The sequence below is a fragment of the Megascapheus bottae genome, chromosome 15 (assembly GCF_031878675.1).
Source record: "Megascapheus bottae isolate mThoBot1 chromosome 15, mThoBot2.hap1, whole genome shotgun sequence".
Lineage (NCBI taxonomy): Eukaryota > Metazoa > Chordata > Mammalia > Rodentia > Geomyidae > Megascapheus > Megascapheus bottae.
The window spans coordinates 7517999-7544104 of NC_143523.1; the positions used below are offsets into that span (position 1 = coordinate 7517999).

General features: G+C 45.3%; 1 protein-coding gene across 1 annotated transcript in view; it reads right to left on the reverse strand.

The window, feature by feature from the left end:
- LOC150053743 (transforming acidic coiled-coil-containing protein 2-like) overlaps positions 1 to 26106 on the reverse strand; it is a 52547-nt gene that overhangs the window by 9866 nt on the left and 16575 nt on the right. Inside the window, exons 2-3 of the mRNA XM_090345508.1 lie at positions 18822 to 18900; positions 6120 to 6232 (exon numbers count right to left, since the gene is read on the reverse strand). Coding sequence (XP_090201634.1) covers positions 6120 to 6232; positions 18822 to 18854 — 146 coding nt within the window. The 5' untranslated portion in view covers positions 18855 to 18900. The remainder of the gene's footprint in view (positions 1 to 6119; positions 6233 to 18821; positions 18901 to 26106) is intronic.

Genomic DNA, 26106 nt, shown 5'->3' on the forward strand with positions numbered 1-26106 from the left:
GAAACAGGTGAGGTACCAACTAGAATGTACAAGTACAGACACCATTGGCATCTAGGTACAGAGCGGCTGAGAGGTCCAGAGGGAGCAGATCTCAGGGCTAGAAATAGTTCTGTTCCCTCTAGCCAGAGTGAAAAGGCTTATTCTTTATGGGGCATCTGTCAGAGTACTAAGAAAGGTCTTGCCTCCATAGTGGGAACAATTTAACCCTAAACAGTGCTCTGATTTCACCTACCAAAGCAAGATCCCCAAGGATCAAATTGTAGCAAATAACTACATCCCACAACAAAGCTTAAGAATACCCAGAACCCCAAACCCTAAAGTCCACATTTTCTGGCATGCAAGGAAAAAGGAACATAGGATCCACAATGGAAAGAAAACACAAGTCATCAAAAACAATCCAGCAATCTCTCAGATGATAGAATGAGTATACAAAATGTTGGAAAAGTATTATAAGGCCAGAAATATAGCCCAGTGATAGAACACTTGCCTAGCATACAGAAGGCCCTATGCTCATCTCCAGTGCTGCCAGGAAAGAAATTAAAATTATTACACTTACATTTGTTTAGAAGGCTAGAGGACAGTCTGAGACTGTTAAACACAGACATGGAAGACACTAAAAGACCCTATGATATCTAATTATCTATTATTACCATATGACAATAATGACAGGTGAATTACCAGAGAGAAAATATTAGTGAACTTGAAGATATAGTAATAGAAAAAGAAATGCTCAAAACAAGACAGAAGAAGTTTGGGAGGAGAAATGACCAAGACAATAGGACAATCTCCAGGTCGGAATATATGTGTACCTGGAAACCCAGAGGAAAAGGGTAAATAAAACAAGTTTGAAGAAGTAATGCCTGAAAAGTTTCCACATATAATGTCAACTACAAACCCATAATTTAAGAATCTCATACACAAGGTCAGGGTATATCATAACCAAATGGAAATAGAAAAAAAATCAAAATACCAGTGGAAAACCCATGGGGATATCAGAAGTAGCAGGGAAGTGCCAGACACCACCAGTGACTCAAACCTGTAATCCTGGCGACCTCAGGAGGTTGAGATCTGAGGACTGAGGCTCAAAGCCAAGAGATTCGTATCTCCAATCAACCACCAAATACATCTCTTGTGGGATTAGAGTGGTAGAGGGCTAGCCTTGAGCAAAACAGATTAGGGACAACACCCAGGCCTTAAATTCAAGTCCCGGGACAGCCCCCCACCCCATCCCCATATATACATAGAAGTAACTAGAGAAAAAAAAAGAAGATGGCATCACCTTTATTATTAGGTATTAGCAGTATTAGTAGAATTAGAAATAATGTAAGTATACAGTGAATTTTCCCGTCCTGGGCCGGCTTTGAACCTGCTCTTCCTTCTTTCTGAAGCTTTAAATGCCCTGCTTAAACCTGACCCATGACTAACTCAGCCCAAGATCACCTCCAGGGCAGCCTGTGTCAAGCCAGGTGCTGACTGGCTCCTTCCGGCCCTTTCTTTCCCCTAAGTGTTGACTCTGGCAAAGGTAAACAATGAGTCAGAAGCAGGAGGAAGATGGAGGAGGCCTCACCCTCTCTGATCAACCAGAGGAAGGCGTGAGAGGGCAGTGGACACAGCTCTGACAGAGAAGACTGAGTCCTCAGACACAGCCCTTGCCCCACCCTGGGCACTTTACACAGGTCTGACCTCTTGTAGTGTTCTTCTAAGGACTGAGTTCACCAGGAAATTAAACTTGAAGGACTAATATTTACTCTCTAATTATGGAGGACCCCAGTTTTGGTTTGGGGCTGCTTTAGACCAAGCTTCATCAGATCCTCATCACAATCCATTCTGTCTGTGTGACCAGGGACAAATGTCCTGATGTCTCTGAGCCTTGGTTTCCTCCTGGGTCACCTCAGGTCCTCCACAAACACCTTCATAGAGCTGCTTGGCCCTTGTCCCAAAGTCCTGAGCACAGCCCATGTTTTCTCCCTAAAGGAGGGGATTATTACCTAAACCCTTGCCTTTCATTCAAAGGTCAGTGGTTCATTTTTCAAGCTGTCTGGCTCCTCTTTCTCTAAACTGTTTCTACCCAAACACCAAGATTTTGTGCACAGTAGGACTTGGTCTTCTGAAAATGCTAAGAAAGGAGTATTCTTAGCAATGCTCCAGATAATTCTGATACAGCCCCCATCTCACAGACTTCCCTGCTTCATTACTTCCCAACCAGCTAGGCAGCTGTGGAACTGAGGGTGTTCTGAAAATTCAAAGGAAAAGTCTGGCTGGAGATACTCAGGAGATTGTGGCCTAGCTATGTGGGCAGATGCCAGGTTGCTCACAGGGATTAAGCTAAACTCTGTTCTGGGAGGGCGAGTCATCCTCCATGGAGAACCTGAAGTCCACGGTGGATGGACTGCAGGGCTTGGACTGGCTATGCAGGGCCAAGTGGCAACAGCGACACCATGTGGCAACCAGTTGAACTGATCGGCCCCACCATCTCCTTAAGGTGAAGAACTTACAGCCTTTGGGGGTGTGGACACCCCATGTTCTAGCAAAATTCAGAGAAAGAATATTCTCACATCAAAAGCAACACAAGGACAGATTATGAAATTCTCGAAGCCTCTGTGGCATAACACATCTTCTAAATACTTACAAATCATCTGAGGTTATTTTTAATATCTAGCACAATGTAACTAGTTGGCAGACCAACATGTTTAGGGACAGTGAAAAAGGGAAAAAGATCTCTATGAGTTGAAGAGACATGTCATTTCCCCCAAATGTTTTCAGTCTGCAGTTAGTTATATCTTCAAATGCCGAACAATTGTGCTAATTGTGTCTTTATGGCCAGCCGTAAGCCATGCCAGGTTCTTAGGCATTTTCTTTCTCTGGAGTTGTTACAATTTATAGAAAACAAACTGATATCAGTGGCTCTGTTCGTCTTCTGTAAAATATGTATTCTGTTTATTTTTGGGTAGTAGCAGGGATTGAACTCAGGGACTCACTTTTCTTGCTTAGCATTTTTCCACTTGAGGCACAGCTCCACCTTGAGCTTTTTGCTGACCAATTGAAGGAAAAGCCTCAAAGACGTCCCTGTCTGAGCTGGTTTCGAACTACGATCCTCAATCTCAGCCTCCTAAGAAGATAGGATTACAGCCATGAATCACTGGAGCCCAGCAAAACTTGTATCCTCTAAACAGTAAATGTTGATTGTCCAGTGAGGCTCCTGGAGAAGGCAAATGCCTTTGAGGACAGAGAACAAAGAGAAAGATTGGGGTGTTTGATGTCCTCCCTGGCTTTCTGACAATGCTTATCAGCTCAGAGGAGCATGGACAGGGAGGGAGAGGCTCCAAAGGTGGGATAGCTGTGGTTTGCCACAGCACACAGCCCCATGTGGAAGTGTGGCAGGGAATCAGGAACCAGCACCATTATAGGCGTTGATGGACAATGTGCTGGACCAATCAGCAGCTCAGTGGTCATGTTTAGGGGTGGCAAGGGATCAGATGATGGCCCCAGAACCAAAGATTTCAGCAAAAGAGAGTTTCTCCAAAGGGGATGGCTACTATGGGAATTCCCATAGGCCTGGCTAAGTTAGGACTCTGGCTCAGAACTGAATGGATCTAAAGAAAGCAAAATTTAATTTTGTATACACAGAACATTTGGTATGGTGTCTGGCATCCATACGTGAAATCAACATTAGATGCTTTGCTATCTTTCTGGTGGATGCCATGGCTGGTGTGACTCCCACAAGAGCCCAGAGCCCCACCCTGCCTCCCTAAACACCCCAACTCCTGGTTGGAACCCATCAGAGACCTCTGGAGAGCAGGAAGAGAAGCTATCTCCACAGTCTCTGATCTCATTAGCACTGGTGCCCCGCATTATGGATATGCATGCATTTATAGAGGATAGTCTGTTTTTAATTATGAACAGGAAGTTGCTTCTTCAGGCTTCTTCTTGGAAGACACCTCTTTTATGCTCAATTTGCATGCCCATGAGAGGCAAGTTTCCTTCAAGAGAAAAATAGTAATTGATGAAAGCTGAGGAAGAAGCACAAAAGACCTCTGAGGTGTTGATACTTTTCAGTCCAGCTGTGACATGGGCCCAAAACAATCCCCCGAGTCTCTTAAGAGATCCCAGGACTTCACTAGGCCATGGTTGGGCCCAGGGTTGGTGGCTCACACCTGGAATCTTAGCTATCAGGAGATCTTGATCTGAGGGTCAAGATTCAAAGCCAGTCTGACCAAGAAAGTCAGTGAGACCTGTTCTTTCCAACTAATCACCAAAAAGCCAGAAATGGAGCTGTGGCTCAAGTGGTAGAGTGCCAACCTGAGCAAAAAAATAACAGTGCTCAGGGAGAGCACTAGGTCCTGAGTTCAAGCCCTGGCGGACATATACACACAAGTATACACCTGGACACACACACACACACACACACACACACACACACACACGATGTGGTTGTGAAAGCTGACCTTAGATCTCAACCAATGGTGGTTCCCACAGTAGAAGATTCCAAAAGAGAGAAATCCACCTTTTCATTTCATGGTCATTGAAACCAATTTAGAAGTTGGGTTAAAACAAAATATTCAAGCTGGGCACTACTCAAGAAGCTGACATCTGAGGAATGCAGTTTGATACCCGTCTACTTGAGAAGGCCCACGAGACTCATCTGCAATTGACCATCCCAAAGCTGAAAATCGAGCAGTGACTCAAGTGGTAGAGCACTTGAGGGAAAAAACAAACAAACAAACAAACCTCAGGGACAGCACCCAGGTTCTGAATTCAAGCCCTAGGAATGGCAAAAACTAAAACAGAAAGCTTGCTATTTAACTTAGTGTTCTATTACCCTAACGAAAGGTTTGAGAACATGGATCTAGGGAGGCACAAAGGCTTCACACTAGATGGCAGGACAGCGTCACAGGTGCATTCAAAGTGTCCCTCTATGATTCTTTCAGTAAAAAGAACTGTGTGCCCCATATCATGGCCATTTCCCTCTATCCTCCATGCCAAGAGGCTCTCAAGTCCTATGGCTCTGGAAGCCACATAGAGCAAGGCACCCAGAAAATGATAGCCCTCCCAAAGCAAACCCCAACAAATACAGAAATAAAACCCCTGAGAGTCCAAGTTCTGAAGAGCTACCAGGAAGCACGCTGTCCTCACAGTTTCGCTGTCCCTGATGGGCTGATTGGTCAAGGATCCATTTTTCGTGCACAGGATGCCTGTTTGTTAAAGACTGGAATGATGGACTCCTAGAAGCTGGGCTCTCCTTCAAGAGGGCTATTTTTTTTTTTTTTTTTGCCAGTCCTGGGCTTGAGCTCACGGCCTGAACACTGTCCTTGGCCTTTCTCAAGGCTAGAGCTCTACCACGTGAGCCTCAGCACCACTTCCGGCTTTTTTCTATGTATGTGGTACCGAGGAATCGAACCCAGGTCTTCATGCATGCTAGGCAAGCACTTTAACCACTAGGCCAAACTCCCAGTCCCATCAAGAGGGCTATTTTAACCAGAGGCTAGACTTTTTAAGGAGTAGAACTTGTAAGTCATTGTTGATTTGCTCCAGTGTACCTGGGTGGGGCCATTCTGGGGACCAACAGCTTAAGTCTGCTCCCCACCCCCAATCTGAGTGCAGATCCTCCCTCCATTGAAACCAGGACATGGCCCAAGGGTAGATGTGAGACACTAATGGGTCATACCTGCAGTCCCTACACACCACCACCCCAGTGTGGCCTCGCCAGCCTTTCCAGGAGCTCTAAGAATTGCTCTCTGGGTTCTCAGTTCTACATCCAGTGTCTACAATAGCTTCTGCTCTACTATTCAGACCTGGAAGCCACAGATGAGGCCCTACAAGCTGCCATCTTTCCCATTTTCAGTTCTGACCATGAAACTAAACAGTCTGGAGCATTGCTAGCCTAGAAATCTCTCACCACTGCATTCGTCTTTCGGTGTAAAAACTACACATTTTCCATTGTTTGGGGGGTTAGCCAATCAGGGAGAGGCTCATGAGTCAGGGCCCCCACATCTCCCTGAAGACTGGCTCTCATGTTTTAGGGTAAATTTCTCAAAGCAAATGGAGCAAAGCAAATGATGGAGCAGGCAGTGTGCAGAATAAGCCTGGAGCAGAGTCCACTCCCGGTATGGGCTTCTCACCTGGACACACTCTGCAGGTCAGGGCTTCTAGGTGTGTCCCCTTGCTCTCTCTGCACACTCTGATTGTCCCCAGGTGGCCGCACAGATTTTGGACTAGGAGTCGGTGAAGACTTCTAAGCCGGAGAAAGACAAATTGGAAAGGAAATATTAGATGACAACCTATGAAAACACAAATACTCACCAATAGGGCACTGACATGACTTTATGTAACAGGAGAGCATTCCCAGGTGCTGCTCACCGAGCCAGGCTGCTGGCATGTGTGTGTATGAGGTCATCCCTACTTTCAGCCACAGGGAAGAAACCTCGCTCAGCATGTGATTCCCATTGAATAGAATAGCTACTTCAATCAGACACCAAGTCTAGGGTCAAGCCCGGAACAGCAGGGGCATCCACTCCTCAGAGAACGTCAGATATGCATACAGTCATTTGTATTCACTTATTCCAGTGGCTTTCCCATCTTAGTGTCCCAAATAGCTGTCCTAAATATAGGTTTGTACTATCACACTGGTAAAAGTGTAGGTATTTCATCTAAGAAGAGAAATATCAATTTGTTTGTGCCATCACTCAGATATAAAAACATATATTTTCCTACTCAATCCTTCACATGGGATTCAGGAAGAACTTGGTGGTGGGGCTGGGGGAGGGGAAGAGGAGAGCACGGGGGTGGGGAGGGGGGCTCAACGGATAGAGGAAAAGATGTGTGAGCCCTTGCCATCCTGGGCCACCATTTGAGGTCATAACCAATTGGAGAATTGGTCCCCCTTTCTTTCACCCCCCCACAATACATTTGTCCACTGTTGAGTTTTAAAACCAAAGTGTAAAAGTACAAGGCTTCAAATTATAGCACAATAAGAGACAAGTTAAATTTGTGTATGTGTGTGCACGCCAGTCCTGGGGCTTGAACATGGGGCCCGTCACTGAGCTTTTTCTTTTTTTCCTCAAGGTTATTACTCTACCACTTGATCCACATGTACTTAGGTTATACTCACATATCAAAATTCCATCACTCTCTTCTTTTGCAACCCTTATTCCTACTGGTTATCCTCTTAAACAGTCCCCCTTTAAAAAATTCATGTCCTAAGGATTGCAGCACGGCTCAGGTGGTAGAGTGGTAGCCAATGAGCCAGAGTGTCAGATACTAAGTTCAGATTCTAGTATGGAGTAAAAAAAAAAATTATGTCATACATATGTGTGTGTGTGTGTGTGTACAGTGGTACATGTGTGCAAACTCAGTTGTGCACATCAATACTAAGCTCTTCTGCTCTTGTTCTCCTTTCTGAAGCTCTATAACTTGAGCCATGCCTCCAGTCCAGTGATTTTGCTGGTTAATTGGAGATAGAGCCTTTACCTCTCAGCTTGGACTGGCTTTACACTCTACTCTTCTAGACCACAACATCCTGAGTGGCTATAATGACAGGTATGAGCTACTGGTGTCTGGCTTTTCTTTTCTAAGCACTAGGTCCTGAATATAAGCAAAACCGTGAGTCTGGCTTGATGATCTCTAGTGATAGCCATTTTTCTGAACATTTCATCTTTGGATCTGAAAACCATTTCATGGTGTACATATACCATATATTTCCTTTATCCACTCCTTGGTTGATAGATGATAGGTTGATTCCATTGCTTAGCTCTTGTGGATAGTGCTGCAACAGACACAAATGTGGAGGTGTCTCCATTGAAAGCTAACTTACATTCCTTTGTGTGTGTGCCCAGGAGCTGTAAAACTGGATCAAAGCAGAGCTCTGTTTTCAGTTTCTTGAGAAACCTCCATATTGATCTCCATGGTTTGTTTCCACAGTGGCTGCATCCACTGACATCCCCCGGCAATGTTGCAGGGTTCCTTTTCTCCCACTCCTTGTCAGCATTTGTGGTTTGTTTTCCTGATGGGTACCATTCTGACTGAGGTGAAATCTCAGTGGAGTTTGGGTTTGTATTTGCTTTATGGAAAGGCTGTTGAATGTTTCTTTCATGAATTTATTGGGAAATTGTACCCGCTGCTTTTCAGAATTAATTGTTCAATTTCCTGTTTAGGAACTGGATGGTTCTTTTGGTACTTTTTTTTTTTAGCTTTTTATATAGTCTGATTATGAATCCCTTATCCATTGAATAGCTGGGTAAAAGATTTTCTCTTAGTCTATTGATTGTTACTTCATTTTAATCATTGTTTTCCTTGATCAGCAGTTACTTTCCAATTTGATAAAATCCCATTTGTCAAGTTTTTCCCTTATTTCCTGAGCTATTGGGGTTCTACTTCAGAAGCTGTTGCCTCTACCTAGATCTTCCAGCATTTGCTTAGATCTTCCAGTGTTTTCCTGTAGAAGTTACAGTTTCCTCTCTCACATTAAGGTCCTTATTGTCTGTGAATTGATCGGGACAGGTTGGCTTTGTTTTAAGAACCTATTCCCTTTATGTCCTCTGGCCCCGAGGGTCTCATGGAAGGTGCCAGTCACTAGCGTGTCTGCCAGACACAGGCCACGCCCTGTTCTTCCACAGACTCACTGAAGTGCGAGAACAGTGGGAATAGAATGGTGGGTTCTGCAGACAATAATGCAGGAGTCACCAGCCACTGTGTTCCTACTCGCTGTGGAAGAAAGAGGGGAGCCAGACAGAGGGAAGCCAAGATGAGAGACAGGGGAAGAAGGTGATGGCAGTGCCAAAGGGTCAGATGCCAAGGGCCCTGGGTCCGGTCTCATTCTGCCCTGACTAGTTACATGATGAGGACTCAAACTAAAGCCCCCCTTTACTTTGCCTGGTACAAGCTGGGGGAGGAGGGGTAGTTTGTGTATGTGTGTGTGAGTGTGTGTGTGCTGTTGTGTCAGGGCCTCACAATGTAGCTCAGGCTGGCCTGGAACTCACTATGTATTCCAGACTTGCCTTGGAACTCACAATTCCAATCCTCCTGCTTCTGCCTCCCAAGTGCTAAGGATTATAGGCATGCCCCACAATGCCCAGCTACAGGTTAGATTTCCATCATCTGCAACCAAACGATTGCATTATCTAGATCACTGGGAGAGAAACCTAGTGTCCTGTGATCAAGTAAGGTGAGATGTGTTCTACACTTGTGAGAGTCAGGACTTCTGATCATTGTGACAAAACACCTGACAGAGACAATTTAAGGATGAAGAATTTATTTGGACTTGAGCTTTGAGAGGTCTCCTCCTGTGGTTTTTGGCAGTGTTATTTCTGGACCTTTGGTAACAACGCAAAACATCAAAACATCGTGGCTGTGAGAACAAGTGGTGGAGGCTGCATGAGAAGGGAGGGGGTGGGAGGGGCGGGGAGGGACGTTCACCTTCAGTGACCTTCTTCCCCCAGCTAAGCTGCTCCTCCTAAAGTTTCCACTGCCTCCCCAAAATAGCACCACTAGCTGAGCCCAAGCTTTTCACATGCAAGCCTGTGGCAGACATTTCATATTCAAGCCATAACAATGTGATAGCCTTATTCCAGAAATTCACAATGTACACCAAAACCTTAAAAGTTCTAGAAGGTTCCATAGTGAAATAACGTGAATTTTAACACTGCGTTTCTACAGTTGTCCTTTGTCTGGGCCCTACCTAGCAACACCTCATAGAAACAGGAAGGCACAGAACATACAGAGAAGACCGCCCAGCCCTCTCCTCTCTGCACATTGCTTAATTCTGGCAGAGGACCCACACTGCAGAACTAGATGTTCCCATGGCCTGTGGCTAAATTTGGGGATCTGGAAGATGGCATACTTCAGGATCAAGTGCAGCATTTGAGCTGTGACCCCCATCTCTGTGAGAGTTTTCCCTGGGGGAAGGCAGCTCCAACAGGAGCTTCTGCAAACTTGTACAGTGCTTGGGAGAAACTGAGGTAAACACCTCCTTCCCTCCCAAGACCAAGTTCTTCCCTGCCTTTGGGGAGTTCTCCCACTCATGGAAGGAGGTAGGGGCGTCATCAGGAACCAGGCAGGAAGAGCTGTCCACAGATCTGCGGGGATGCGGCTGCTGTTTGCTGAAATCTCCATGAGGGGCACTGTTCTCCGCCAGAGCCGAGACATACACACTCCAATCCTGTCTATCAAGGGGCCATAAAAGTCCCCCCAGGACCAATTAGTTCACCAATATAAACCCTGGATCCGGATACAGCCAGTCTTTAATGAATATCTTCTTTTACTCACCTTCTGCAAGATGTTCTACTCATTGATGTATTGACTCCATCACCCAAGAAACATCCCGCTAAAGCCTACTAGATGCTAAAAGTGGGGATCTGACACATGAAGATTGGGTCATAGGTTAGGATCACAGACCCCAGTACTGAGTATAAACCCAGAGGCACCAGGGAAGAGATAGATGTGGGCTCCTACTTTTGGGGTGGCAGATGGCTCTCCCAGGCCAGGGAAGGTTCTGAAAGACATCTAAGTGGGAACCATAGGTCCACCCTGTTTTTCAGTTCTTCATGGGACCTGCAACCCCCTGTTGGATGGCTCCAGGCTTTGGCCTTCAGCAGCCTGCCTGCAGAGCAAGCTGGATTTTCCTGCCTTGCCCCACCTGGTACACCCAACATTTAGCAGTGTGTTGTGGTGGTTACAATAAATGTATTAGAATAGTGATGGTTACAGCAAATGTCTTCAAATAAACACTTTGCATATGCCAAGTGTGATTCTCCTAAATGCTTTAGGTAAACTTGTCTAACTCTTACAATATCATTTTAGGGATAAGAGTACAGATTCGAGCACAGAGAGGTTAGAGCCCTTGCCCAGAGTCACACAGCCTTTGACATCACGCAGCCAGGATTTAGACCCATATGGTTCAATCCCAGAATCTGTGCTTTTGATCCCTATTTTATGTTGCTTCTTAAAGCAGTTTTTGCCATCTTGCTGCCATTCTTCAAGCAACTAAGACAACTGGATCTTCATAAATACTGTGACCAAGTGGTCTCTTGTGGCTCATGCCTGTTATCCTAACTACTTGGGAGGCTGAGATCTGAAGACCTCAGTTTGAAGCCAGCCTGGACAGGAAAGTCCAGATACCTATCTCCAATTAATCAGTAAAAAGCCAGAGTGGAGCTGTGGCTCACATAGTAGAGCACCATCTTTGAGCAAAGAAAGCCAAGAGACAGCACCCAAGTTCTGAGGTCAAGCCCCATATTGCTACAAATAAAACATATAAATAATAAAGTTCCTAAGAGCCCATATTTGATGGCCAGAATAGGACCTGACACCAAAGCAAGGCAAATCACAAACATTTGGTGAATGTATAAAAAAAATAGATTTGGGGATGGGAGGTTGGCCTAGTGGTAGAGTGCCTACCTAGCATGCACGAAGACCCAGGTTCGATTCCTCACTCCCACGTACATAGAAAAAAGCTGGAAGTGGTGCTGAGGCTCAAGTGGTAGAGCGCTAGCCTTGAGAAAGTTCAAGGACAGTGCTCAGACCCTGAGCTCAAGCCCAGGACTGGCAAAAAAAACCCCAAAGATCCTTTGCTGTGGTAGCTAGCTCCTACATGGAGGGACCCACAGGCCTGAGAGCTCCCACTCTTGTTCATTTCCTACCGTAAACAGAATTCATCTTCCAGTTTCCCACCTAGCAACCGTACCAAGTCATTGCTGCTTGCTGGACCCCCTGTTTTGTTAACAGGCATCACTGGGAAACAGCTGGCCTTTCTAAAGCGACCCTCCACACTTCCAGACAGCCCGCTGTGAAATTGACTTGCCCAGTTGCCTCTTCAAATCTCTCCTGTGCTGGCAGTACTTGAGTAAACAAATAGCCTTTCTTTGGCTCAAGCCTACTCCAGACCCTGGAGTATATTTTAAAGTGATCTTGACAGCAGCTTTCCAGTCTTGAAACTGTCCAGCTTTTGCCATGAGCTAAAGCATTTCACCATGAAAAAGACAAGTACTTTCACTGACCTTATTTACCTTAAATGCGTTCCATCTCTACACCGTGCCAATTAAATTAAAATTAATTAAAGCTACTTAATCAGTATGGTAGATCATGACTGGTTGTCCACCCTTGTCCTCTGCTTCTTGCACTGGCTTCTTGGGAGGCTAAAGCGCACAGGTGAATGCTGGGAAGTAGACCAAAGGTCAGGCCCAAGGCCCAAGGAGTCAGATTTCAGAAACAACTGCCAGGCTGACCAAATATGGAGGATAAACACATACTCGGTGTTCTAGCCAGCAGCTTCCCTCTTTCCTGTCAAGCCAAGGCCACTCTAAAGCAGATTCCCCAAGATTCTCCCTCACCCATCAACTCTGCAGGATCACTCCAGATCTTTCCCAGCTTCAGGGTGAGATTGAATATACTCCCTGATGTGACCCAGAGGATTCCCCAGCCTAAATCAGTATGTCCTGGTCAAGGGAGAGGCTGCAAGGCTGAGACCCAGGGCTCCCCACCTGGGTGCACCCCACTGTCACTCAGCATGGCACATGGTGACAGGGGAACACTCTTGCTGCTGGAGTCAGCAGGAGTGGAGCTGGAGACCTCATTGTGTCCTTGAAAGGTAGAGAATGTGGAAGCACAGAGCTCACAGTATCTGGTAGTCTCACACGCAGCGAAGGCCCACTGAAGACAGGAAAGGACGACATGGGACAGAGCAATGGGAGCAGTTGGCAGAGCTAGTAGAAAAGGGAACACTCTATTATCTTTGTGACTTTTCTGTAAATCTGGAAATATTCTAAATAGGTTTAAAGGGTTCCCTCACCTATGATCCTAGCTATTCAGGAGACTAAGATCTGAAGATTACAGATCAAAGCCAGCCAGGGCAGGAGGGTTCATGAGACGCTCATTTCCAATTGACCAAAAAGCAGGAAGTGGAGCTATGGCCAATTGCTAGCACTCCAGCCTTCAGTCAAAAAGCTAAGGGACAGCACCCAAGTCCCAAGTTCAAGTCCCAGTACTGGCTCACACAAGACCAATAAAGAAAGAAATAAATAAATAAGGGCTGCAAAGCAGGCAGATATAGGAAGATTGCTATCTGAGGCTGACCCAGGAAATAGCAGAAGACCTGCCCTGAAAATGACCTAAAGCAAAAAGGGCTGGAGGTGTGGCTCAAGTGATCAACCAAACACAATCAAAAGATGGTAAAGATGGAGCAGATCATAGCTCCAATTCTGTTTCTAAACATGTTCTTCCAGAACCTTACAATATAAAATTGTCCAGGGCAAGCTGTGCTGGTGAATGAAGGACACACTGGATTCTAGGCATTTGGATTCTAGTCCTGAAGGCCATGCTGGAGGCTCTGGGCTTTCCAGAACCCAGTTTTCATACCACCACTGGCCCCACCATTCTCTGTGACCCTCTGGAGCACAGGGTTCACAGGCTGATCAGCTACCTGAGCTTGTTGTCTAGCCCATGAAGTCAGGGTGATTCACACAGGTCTGACAGATGATAACATCGGCTTCCCAAAGTACTCCTCTAGCAACTCCTAGCTATGCCATTTCACAACCTCAAACATCACTACATACTCAAGGAGATACACATCAAGAACTCACATACCTACCTGGCACCCACTGTTGGGTGGAACACTCTTGTAGCAAACCACGCATCTCCTGAATGAGTAGCACAGGTACAACAGGGATTTCAAAGCCAGCCAGCTCTAAAGAGCCAGTGCTCTCCTGTTTCCACAAGCCCACACAAATCCCAACATCCTCTGCAGGAAAATCCACTGTGGACAGGAGACAGAGCTCCTTATCTAATCCCTCACTGAGTCCATGACAAACACCAAGAGCCAAAACTATGCCCTCTGCTTTGTGCATTAGTGCACCATGACTGCATCTCTTTCTATGAAAAGTTAGATCCACCACTCACAAGGGGGTGGCAGCTGTGATCAGGGGCAAAGGAAATCAAAGCTCCAGAGTTTGGAAAGATTAGTGTTGACTCCCTGCATCTGCATTCCATTCTGTTGACGACATAAGCCCCATTCAGCATCTCACAGTGAATCAGCCTTGCCAGTTTGCCAGTATCTCTCTCTCTCTCTCTCTCTCTCTCTCTCCCTCTCTCTCTCTCTCTCTCTCTCTCTCTCTCTCTCTCTCTCTCACACACACACACACACATACACACACAAACGTTATTGCTAAAAAGATAAATATATGTTGGTGATCTCTGTGATTTACAGCTTATTAGGAGCAGATGAATAGGAGCAGGGGATGGAGAGGGAGGAGGAAAAACCTCAATATTTAAATGCACATGCGAGATCCATTGTCTGTAACTATCTAATGTTAGATGGGTGCTCAAAAGCCAGCTGTGCAGAGCCTCTGTCCACCTGCCAGTACCTGTGGGTTTGGTGGCCACAGGATGACGTTATTTGAGCTGGTGTCCTGCTGAAAGCAAAGGGGTCTCATGTTAGGACAGTCATGGACCTCACCAGGCCTCATGGTGCCTCACTGGCCTTTTCAGACCGCTGCTTTCTGTTCCCAGCTGGAAGCCATGAGAAGTTCTGTCCTGACCATTGTGCCCAACTGAAATTAGGCAGCAGAGAGAGAAAAACCTGGAACTTGAGGGTGTGAAGATGACCAGGGCCAGGACTAGGCAGGTTTGCTCCTCACCCTTGGACCTAGAGACATGAGTGGCTTGACATGAGTGTCACCAAGTGCACTGTCACAAACAAAGAGCATCCCAAAGAGGATGGGAGCTGGGGTGGGATGGGGGAGTGAGCAGAGGCAAAGAAGCCAGTTGAGAGGAATGAGACATAGTGTAAGTGTAAAATAAAAGGGCTGTGGCAACAGTGAAGGGAAAACTATATACTAGATAACATGATAGATCTGTGTTGCCTCATTGATCTTTGAGAAACTGCTCAGTACTTAAACCCAGAGAGGGCACAAGTTCCAGGCAGGGCCAGTCTGGCTTCTTAGAGGCGATAAATAGGGCTGGCACATTCACTGAGAGAAACATAGAGCTGCCAGAGCCACTTTTCTGGTGACACTTCCCTGAACACTTAGGAACTACAGACAAAAGTCAAGAAAGATCTTGGGAGGAGAAAGCTCCTACGTCTTCGGTGGAAGCCCTGGACTCAGAACAGCACTGCAGCCAGAGCCAGCCAGCTTGATAATTGATAAGACATCAGCTCCTGTCTCTGCTTACCGCCCTCAGAGATGAGCTTCTATCTCTTGCAATCCCCCAAATCCTAATTTTAAAAATGTAGAGCTAGGGGCTAGGAGTTTGGCCTAGTGGTAGAATGCTTGCCTAGCATGCACGAAGACCCAGGTTCAATTCCTCAGTACCACATACATAGAAAAAAGCTGGAAGTGGTGCTGTGGCTCAAGTGGTAGAGCTCTAGCCTTGAGAAAGTCCAAGGACAATGGTCAGGCCCTGAGATCAAGCCCAGGAGTGGCAAAAAAAAAAAATGTAGAGCTAGCAGTGGGGCTCACAGAGAGCTTAAGGTCCAAGTAGATTGGGAAGATGCCACAGAAGGCTAAAGCTGAGCTGTTTGGTTTCCTAGGGAGGGGTAAGGCCCCAGATGCATATATAGCGTTAGTGAGCTCTCAGCTGCTGGTGGAGGCCTCCAGCACTCCAACACTGGGTAGAACCATCCTGCAAGCTCTACAAGAGGAGGAGAGTTTCCAAGCAGGTGACCTCAGCCAACCCTAGCTAGCAAACAACTCTGTAGAGTCTGCAGACTTAAAAATAATTGAAATTAAGCACTGATAGCTCTTGTTTGTAATCCTAGCTACTCAAGAGGCTAAGATCAGAGGATCATGGTTCAAAGACAGTCAGGGCAAAAAAATTTCATGAAACTCATATCTCCAATGAGCCAGCAAAAAGCCACAAATAAAGCTGTGGCTCAAGTCTCAAGTGGTAGGGTACCAGCCTTAAGAAAAAAATAAAAAAGGTGAGAACCTGAAGCTCTGAGTTCTGAGTTCAAGTCCCAGTACTGACATATGCATGCATGCACAAGCACATTCATTCACAAGCACATGCACAAGCATTCATACCCGCATGTACACACATACATACACACATACACTATTAATACTGTTAATACTTTATTTTTAAATTTTTGGCTAATATATTTTTATTTGAAGATTTCTCATACAATTTTCTTTTTTTTCTGCCAGTCCTGGGCTTGAGCTCAGGCCCTGAGCACTGTCCTTGGACTTTTTCCAGGATGGACTCTACCACTTGAGCCTCAGAACCACTTCCAGTTTTTTTTCTATATATGTGGTACTGAGGAATCGAACCTGGGTCTTTGTGAATGCTAAGCAAGCACTCTACCTCTAGGCCAAACTCCCAGCCCCTCTTATACACAATTTTGTAGAAAATAGGAATGAGCACTTTTCAACTGATATCAAATTCAGACTCCAAATCTGAGAAACCATATCTACAGGCCAAAGAAGAAAAGTCCTGCAATGATATCAACCCATACAGAGGAAACACTGGCCATAATCCAACCTATCTATGATTCTTCAAAAACCACCAGCAAGCTAAAATAGACACGAACTTCCTCAGCAAGTTAAAAGACATCTATTAAAGCAAACAAACCTGAGGCCAACATCATACTTAACAGGGAAAGCGCTTTCCCCTTGAGATTGAGTACAAGGGCAGGAGTTGCATTTTCCCAGCTCCTAATTAACAGCAATGGATACCCTATGTACTGTTAGAAGAAGAAAGAATCCACAGAGAAGGAGGAGAAGCCTAAAACTCTCTCCATTTATAATAACGTGTTTCTCTTGATAGGAAATTAACAACAAAACCTTGGAACAATCATTGAGTTACACAAAAAACAATTCATTGACTATTTATGGGTGGGTTGCAAAATGACAAGTACACACACTTTTAGTCACTCAAAAGAATCTAGAGTGCTTGGGCATAACCTTGGCATACATATTTGCCAGAATTATTTGCTAAAGAGTACAAATGATAATAGAAAAGAAATGAAAGATGACCTAAACAAAGGGATTAAGAGACTCAACATTATAAAGAATGCTGCCAGGCACTGGGAGCTCACATCTGTTATCCTCACTACTAAGAAGGCTGAGATCAGAGGATCACAGGCAGAAAAGCCCCTGAGACACGTATTTCCAATTTAACCAGCACAAAAGGCAAAGTAGAGGTGTAGCTCAAGTGATAGAGCACTATCTGTGAGTAAAAAAGCCAAGTGAGAATGTGAGGCCCTGAATTCAAGCTCCACTATTCACACACACACACACACACACACACACACAGAGTCAATGCTCCTAAAGTTGATTATAAACTGACTATGGATCTAATTAATGGAAACACTCTCAAAATCCCACAAAAGGTTATAAAACCCTTTAGGATAGACAAAAATCTATCCTACCGTGGAAAAACGGATTCTAGAATAGCTAACATTTAGAAAAGAACAAAATGGGAAGACCACTCATCTGACTCAAACGTTTATTATACGGCTTCAGTCATAGAAAGAATCAATGATGTCGAACAGAAAACACAGAGAGATATGCCTAGCTGATGTCTGACAAAAGTGCAGAAGCAAAGTCAGAAAAACAAAAAAGCCATTCAGTGGGGGAGGACCATCCTGGCGTTAGAGACAGATGTTCAGGGCCAAAACAACAGCTATATATTCAAAAAAAATTCTCTTAAGTTTAACAGCAAGAACGCCAACAAGTAGATTAAAACCTGGGCCAAAGGAGACAGAGAAAGGCAAGCAGCACAAGAAAAGAAGCTTCCTTCGTGTGGCATCAGGAATACAAGATGCCGCTGGACAGTGATGAGGATGACCAAACTCCAGGTCATGGCTGTTAGGGAAAGAGGAGGAGGTGGAAGAAGAATAGAGGCAAACTCAACATCCAGAGCAAGTGCATTTGGGACCCTCTCCACCAGTGTAAAAGGAGTGCCTCTCTCATAGGCTGAAGGGGAAACAAGACCAGGTACAGGGCAACATCGGGGCTGGGGACCCAGATTAAGAGATTTAGTTAAGACCTACTAGCCAAATGCGATTCACCTTGGAGGAATACCTTTAGATCAGCCCTGATTCCAAGGGCCAAGACTAAATGCTGATGAGGACACAGAACAATGCTGGGAATGCCAGTGGGACAAATGCTTTGATAAGTTCTTATAAACCTGACCATGTGACCCAACAGTCACTCTTCAGGGTGGCCACCTGAAGGCGTTCAGACTATGTCCACAACAAAACTGCATGTGGATGCTTACTGCAAGTTTATTCAATGCTTAGAGGCAGTCAAGATGCACGTGCGTGCGTGCGTGCGTGTGCGTGTGTGTGTGTCTGGGTAATGGGCACTTGAACTCAGGACCGGACCTGGGCACTGACCTTTATATTTTTTGCTCCAGGATGCACTTTACCACATGACCCACAGATCCACTTCTGGCTTTTTAGTGATTAATTTTGCCTGCGTAGGCTGGCTTCAAACGATTAATTCTCAGATCTCAGAATAGCTAGCAGTACAGGCATGAGACATTGGTGCCTGATTCAAGATGTTCTTAAAGTAGATAAGTACACTATGGTATATCCAGAGAATGGAATACTATTCAGTACTAAAAAATAAAATAAAAATGAGTTATCAAGACATGAAAAGAACTTTAAACATATGTTGCTGAGAGAAGTCAATCTGAAAAAGAATATATACTGCATTATTTCAACTATATGATATTCTGAAAAAAGAAAACTAGAGAAGAAAAAGGAAACTAGTATAAAGATATGTCATTGCCAGGGGTTGAAGGGCAGGAAAGAAAAAAAACACTGTGATGCAGGGCCCCAGGTTTTGGCACTGCCCCATCACTGGAAGGAGAAGCTTCCCAACACCCACCTGATGGTCCATTGTGCTGTTCTCATTGCCCATGGTTACTCAGGGTGTCCAGAGACTCTTACAGTATCCTCGGAGCTCACTGGAAGAAAGGAAAAGGTAGAGCACGTGAGAAGGAGCAGATCTGAGGCTTCTTCTGCTCCCCAATTCCCAGCCACATTACGGCCAATGTTGATCTCCACAGTCGTATCATGGAAAATTACTTTTGAAGGATTTTCGTTTGCAATATGTCACCCAGACACCTTTCCCAGTACAGGCTGGTGTTTTTATTGCCCGCCCTGGGGTTGGCAGGTACAGTGGAAAGGCAAGTTTGTTCCTTGGGCTGAGTTCCCGCCAGCACACACATAAATGCGCAGAGCCTCAGTGTCAAAAGAGACTCGTTTGAGGGGTACTGATCACGGAGCATTTCTTTTCCAAGTGCAGTCAGCTGACAGCAGAGCCTGGTTGGTGTCTGACGTGAGGAGTGTGAAGTCGACTTCTCAATGGCATATGGTTTCCATAGTTTTTTACTCTAAACACTCGTTCATCAAGTCAGTTTCACTTCCACACTTTTTTTTATTTATTTGTCTAGTGGTGGTGGTGGTGGTGGTGGTGTGTGTGTGTGTGTGTGTGTACCTGCCATTAAAAGAGCTTGAACTCAGGGCCTGGGCACTGTTCTTGAGCTGTTTTGCTCAAGGCTAGCACTCTACCAGTAAAGCTACAATGCCACTTCTGGCTTTTTTTGGGGGGGGGGAGGGTAGTTTAGTGAAGATCAGAGTCTCGCAGGGCTGGGAAGTATTTGTTTAGCAAGTGCAACCTCCTGGGTTTGATCACCAGTACCCAATCAAGACAAAAAATAGCCACAGACTTTCACTGTCTTGGCTGGCTTTGAACTGTGATCCTTTGGTCTCCTCCCCCTGAGAACACGGGCCCCTGTTCTTGGGTCCCTGACCTTTTGTGTTCAGTGTTAGAGCTCTACTGCTACTTGAGTCACAGCTTCACTTTTGGCTTTTTTTTTTTTTTCCTGCAAGGGGAGTGGAGGTAGTTAATTGGAAGTAAGATTCTTATGGGCTTTCCTGCCCAAGCTGGCTTCCAACTTTGATCCCCAAACTCAGCCACCAGAGAAGCTAAGAGTACAGACATGAGCCACTTGTGCCCAGCCACACTAGTTTTCTAGCTGAGGAAAATGGATAGTGACAGTCACAGAAAGCTGCTCAGAAAAAAGAAAAACTAGATGACACTGTTAATTAGGGAGCAGTAATGAATCATCAGAAGCTTCCCACTCCATTCGCAAGCCTGGCTGCTTCCCTGAGGTCGTGCACCTGAGTTCATGATACCTTGTCACACAAACTGGACTCAGCTGGAACCATCATACTTCCTAAGTGAAGCAACCAACTTACTCCGCTAACACCACAGACTTTTAGGGCTTGTGCCTTAGAGAATACCAATGGGGAAACTAAGGCTGGAGAAGATTAAACAGTCGGGGAAGACTCAGCTGGGAGAAGCCAAAAAATGAACTCAGCCTCCTGTGCTCTAGTTTACCTCTTATCCTATGCAAATAGGGCTTTCGTTACAGGATTTCCTCAGAAACTTAAAATGCACCCACTGATTTTTGCTTCTTCATTCCATCAACAGCGGAGGAGAAGCCTCTGTGTGCTTTTATTGGATTGACTGAACAATTACTGGAAAATAAAGGCAAGTGTTATGGGCAGACCAAATTAAATTGCCCCCAAACTGAAAAACACTGCAAGTACTTGGTTCCCTCCTTCCTAAATCTTAAAGGAATATGACTCCTTAATTCTTTGCCATTTTCTATGAACACACACACAATACATCTCCTGCTTACTTATAAAATATAAAATATTTTATCTAAAATAGATGTTTATTTATTAATTTTTATTCATTGAGAAGATGATTTCTCATTAGAAAATAATGTTGAAGCCTTGTACCAGTGGCTTGAGCCTGCAGTCCTACTCAAAAGGCTAAGATCAGAGGATCATGGTTTGAAGTCAGCCTGGGCAAAAATGTCTGTGAAAGTCTCAGTTCCAACTAACCACCAGTAAACCAAAAGCACAGCTGTGGCTCAGATGAAAGAGAGCCAGTCTTGAGCAAAACAGCCCAGGGACAATGTGCAGGCCCTGAGTTCATGCCCCAGTTCTGACACAAACTAATAGTAATAGCATTACAATCATTAAGCCTATTATCAATAATTAAATCCCTTCTGCTTACCAGGCCCTGAGTTCAAGCCTCAGGACTAATACAAAATAATAATGTTGGTTGTTAAGATCACTAAGCCCACATCAATTATTACTACCAGATTAAGCCATATAAAATGAAATTTCATAGGGTTCCATGGAATAAGTTCTAACATCCACTCACCAAATACATTCAAGAATCCTATTAAAAAGCAAGGCATTGGAACTAGTTTTTAAAACCAACTAAAAAATAGCAAAGCTCATATGAAGCGTGAATCTCAGATCCACAGGGGAAGGCAAACTGTATTGGAATTCTTTCCTGGGAGCTCAACACCCCCCACCCTGAGCATCCCCAGGCCAGAAAGGAAGAGGTGCCAGGCTCTGCCTCCCGCTTACCTCTGGGGGCGTTCTACACTTCAGCCAGGCTGTAGTTCACCCAAAGTTGGGGCCTTCCAAAAACTGGACTTTCTCCTCCTCCATTCGAAAGTGTGTGAGGTCTAAGCCAGGCCCTGCCCCACCTCAACCAGTCCAGCAAACAACCTGTCTGCCTCCACCCTGGTACCGGCACCACAAACCAGTACCTACACCGAAATTACCCAGCCTTCTGGCCCACAGCTCACGTGGGAATCCAAATCTCCCAGGGCTTTTCTCTGGGAGAACAACTCTTTCACAGCAGCAAAACTCTTTCAGAAAAGGCTTACCCTTTGTAAAGGCTGTGTTCCACTGGCTCAGCCTAGCAGGCTGTGGCCAGAGTCACTGGCTTGCCTTGATGTGCTACAGCCAGGAACAAACCTCTCTTTCTAGAAAGGAGCCAAGGGCTCACAGGGCTTCTTGTGTACACCTGGGAAAATTCCACTGTGAATACTTTGGACAGACAGAACCTGAAGAAATGGGATGACGTGAAGTCTGGCACCTGCTGGAGTGTGCAGAAGGGGCGTGCCCAGGTGTGGCTTGCAATCAGCAAGTCGAGGCATTAAAAAAAATCCAGCAGGCAGCCTACCTGTCTGCCTCGCTGGGAGGGGAGAAGCTCTGCGCACCTCATAGGATGGTAGCACCCACTCAAATATCCCGTCCAGCCACCTCCTGAATCCAGTTGGCAGCCTTTTAAATGAAAACTCGTCTAGAAGCCCTTGACCCTGCAACCAGTAGGCCACACAGAGAAATGAATGAGCATTTCATCACAGACTTCTTGGAGACATTTGAGCCCCCTGTGTAGGAAAGCTGGATGTAGAGAGGAGGGCTCTGCACTCCAGAAGTGTGGACATTTCATTGGATAAGTGAATAAGCGCAATAGTCCATACAAAATAATAATATTCAGCCATAAAAAGGGAAAGAAAGATTTATGCTATAACTCTGAGAAGCATTATGCTAATAGGAGCAAGAAATGAAAAGTGGTCACACATGTGATTCCACTTCTATGAAATGTCCAGATCAAGCCAATTCATCCATCTAGAAAGCCTTTTCAGGGGATGAGGGGGGGTGGGGGGGAGTGTTTAATGAGTGTAGATTTTTATTTTGGGGTAAAGAGAGTTTTACAACTAGATGGAGATGAGCATACCAAATGCCATTGGTTAATTTTGTTTTGTGAATGACATCAGAATTTGTAAAAGTATGTTTTACATCTGTAGCAAGATGTTACTTGGAAAAAGGACTCCAGCATTAGAGAAAAGAAATTTCTACATACGTTAAAGGCTTAGAGGGAATACTTGCCTCTACCACTGAAAAATCGCAGAATTTCTCTAGGATAGACAATCAATAAAACAAAGTAACTTGGATGAATGAATCTTCAACAGGGGGTGAGAAGTGGAGGCTGATTAGCTCCAGGAAAAGAATGATGAGATCAAACCCCAGTCACACTCTGGGAGACACCCATGGGTCTCTCTCCTCCCTCCTCACCTCTCAGTGCCACTCCTCCTTTGGGATATTGAGTGCTAAGTCTGCAATTCGAACTTCTTCTTTACTTGTGTGTGTATTCAATTCTTTGAGACACCAAGAATCGGTCCCCACCAGAGAGCACACTTATAACAGAATTAGGAAGCTGTTCTTCAGATGGGGAGGGGTTGGCCAGCCCAAGACCCTCTAGGACTCTGAAGGTGTGACATGTGCAGTATCTGATTTTCAGTTGTGTGCCTTTCAGCGTTATTGGATCCCTCAATAGCCCCCCTCCCCTTCCACTGCAGCAGACCCACCTGTATGGTGTGGCTGAGACACGTGGGAGAGCACAGTAAGGATAGAAGGACGGGTTCTATGGCTGGGCCAGCTGAGCAGAGAACATATTGGTTTCCCAGTACTACCAAAATAAAGGCAATAGCGTAGGGCCTAAATGTACAAGTGTTTATTTCCTCACAGTTTCGGAAGCTGGAAGTTTGAGGTCAGTGGAGTTGGTTTTTCCTGATACCTTTTTTTGGGGTTTGCAAATAGTCATGCCCTCGCTTTGTCCTCACAGAATTGTTTCCATGTGTGAATCAGCTAAGGGAAGATCAATGTCTCTGAGGAAAACTCACATTAACCAAACTTCTAGGCTTCACATATGAGGCTGCTTGCCTATGGATTGGCATGGAATAAGAAACTTGTTTGGCAAGGAGACTAGGACTTTGAGGGTGGCCAGAACTGCAGTTGTTCCCCGTTGTACAGAGCAGGTAGAAACTCAAAATCAGAAGAAGCTGGTGAGTGGGGTGGCAGTCAGGGTGGCAGCTGATAGTGTAAAGTGGCTTTTAGCTCAGGTACCAGTGTTACTATCCCCATGACGCTATTCATGGCCCAGAAGTGGGAACAGCTGCAACGACTGGCTAACTCAGGAAAGGGACTCATGGGAGGATAATGGAGTGTCTGGCGGAAGCCTGGAAAACCAGGCCCAGGTCAAGTTGCTACTGAGGGTGCTCACAGGCAGCCAGAGACCTGGCAAAGCCATTCTAAGGTTGGGTCTGCTGTCCCTCCATTGGTTGCTGGCACCTCTATTGGTTCCACCAGAGGCCCCTGGGCACAGCTGCTAGAACCACTGCCAAGTAGTGCTGGACATTGGGCAAATCCTCTGACCTGCCTCACCACCACTGTCCTGATGTCCACTGAGGAAGACAGCAAGCCAGCAGACATTTTAGCTCCATCCCAGGCTCTGGGATAGATTAACCAGGAAAAAGAGACAGGCAGATCCAGAGTCCAGGCACTCAGGAATCCAGAGTGCTCTTATCTCTCAGCCATGACAGCTTTTGCAATGGCAGTACTTGCGTGGGAGAGCCCCCAACAACAGTGTCTCCACGGGTCATGGGGATCATGATGCTAACTGGGCATCATATGGCTGCCTCTCCACCCAACAGATGGCTAAGCCCCTGTGTGGTATCTACGCACTCGTTTCTGAGGACAGCCTCACTTTGGATGCAGCAGAGGGCTGGGATTATGAGGCCAACTTCAGAGCCAGAATGTGCAGTGTGGAAACCAATTCCACTGCTCGTAAGGTTAAACTCTTACCTGCTATTGAGCTTCTCTGGGCTCTGTTTTGTCAATTCTAAGTGGGAATCATCCTAGCGCTTTCATTTTCTGAGTAGGTGAGTTGATTTCTACTAAGAATGAGAAGAGACTGAGTGTTTGAGAAAGTGTGGATGCATTATTGACAGGGGTCTCTTGGAGTCTAAAAGAAGCAAAGCCCTACCTTAAACAAAGCTCATACCACCTTTTTTTTCCTCTGTAAGATCATGAATTTCAGATGCTACTAATTGGAAATGGCTCACATCTGTCTGTAATCAAGGCTCTTCTGTGGTCACTGGCAAGATTAAATATTCAACTAATAGCATTTGACCAAATGAAAAATAGTTTCAACCACTTCTGGCCAACTCATTTACATTAAAATACCTGTGTGGTTAGCCAGTATCATTCCAGTCTAGTCCATTCCATGTGGCTATTGCTGGTTTCAGATGTTAACTTAGAGGCATTCAGCATCCTTGGGGGAACAAAACAGCATCTTTAAAAGATTCTAGGATTGGGGCCGGGAGTTTGGCCTAGTGCACTGTAGAGTGCTTGCCTAGCATGCACAAATACCCGGGTTCAGTTCCTCGGTACCACATACATAGAAAAAAGCCAGAAATGGTGCTGAGGCTCAAGTGGTAGAGTTCTAACCCTTGAGAAAGTCCAAGGACAGTGCTCAGGCCCTGAGCTCAAGCCCAAGACTTGGATTCTAGGATTTTGCCAGGCACCAGTAGCCTATGCTGAAAGTCCTAACTACTTAAGCAGTTGAGAGCTGAGAATCCTGGTTCTAAGCCAGCATGGGCAGGAAAGTCCATGAGACTCTTATCTACAATAAACTACCCCTAAAAAGCCAGAAGAGGAGCTGTGGCTCAAGTGGTAGAGCACTAGCCTTGAGCACAAAAGTTCAAGGCCAGCACTGAGACCTTGAGTTTTAGTCCCAGGAACAACACACACACATATATATATACATATCTCAGGGACAGCACCCAGGCTCTGAGTTCAAGCCCCAGGACTGGTGTAAAGAGAACAAGGGAGAGAAGGGACAGCACACGGAAGGAGAAGAGAGAGAGAACTAAGAGAGAGGAGAAAGAGAGAAAAAGAACAATTCTAGGATTTAAAGAGGAAAAAAACAATTCTAGGATTTAGGTTTTTAATTAATTCAGGATGGCTGGACACAAATACAATTGAATTCCCAAAGAGCTTGTTCAGTAGCCAGCGAATATGGAATCATTCTTTCAACTCAATCTTAAGGGTAAAATACAATAATTATTTTGTTTCCTGTTTTAAAAGACAGTTTGGCAGAGAAATTGACTGTCTACTGGTACATTGTTGTCACATGATCAAAGTCACAAAAGACCTTGATTATAAACCATATAGGACAGTTTTGGTTCATTAGCTCACTGGATGAATTCTAATAATAGAGAACTCTTTGTGTGTTCCAAGTGTGGCTAAGTTTTCATGTCCCCTCTAATACAGCAAAGCTGTGGGGTTGGGGCTTTTGTTTTATTGTATTTTATTTTATAGATGAGTAGCTAAAACCCCAAAGTTAAGAGGCCTGGCAAAGGTCCAGCAAAAAGCAAAGGGAAGGAGGAGACCCACATGTCAAGTGTTGTGGGATGCTACTCTTGCGTAGATTTTTGCCAAGAGTTCAAAGA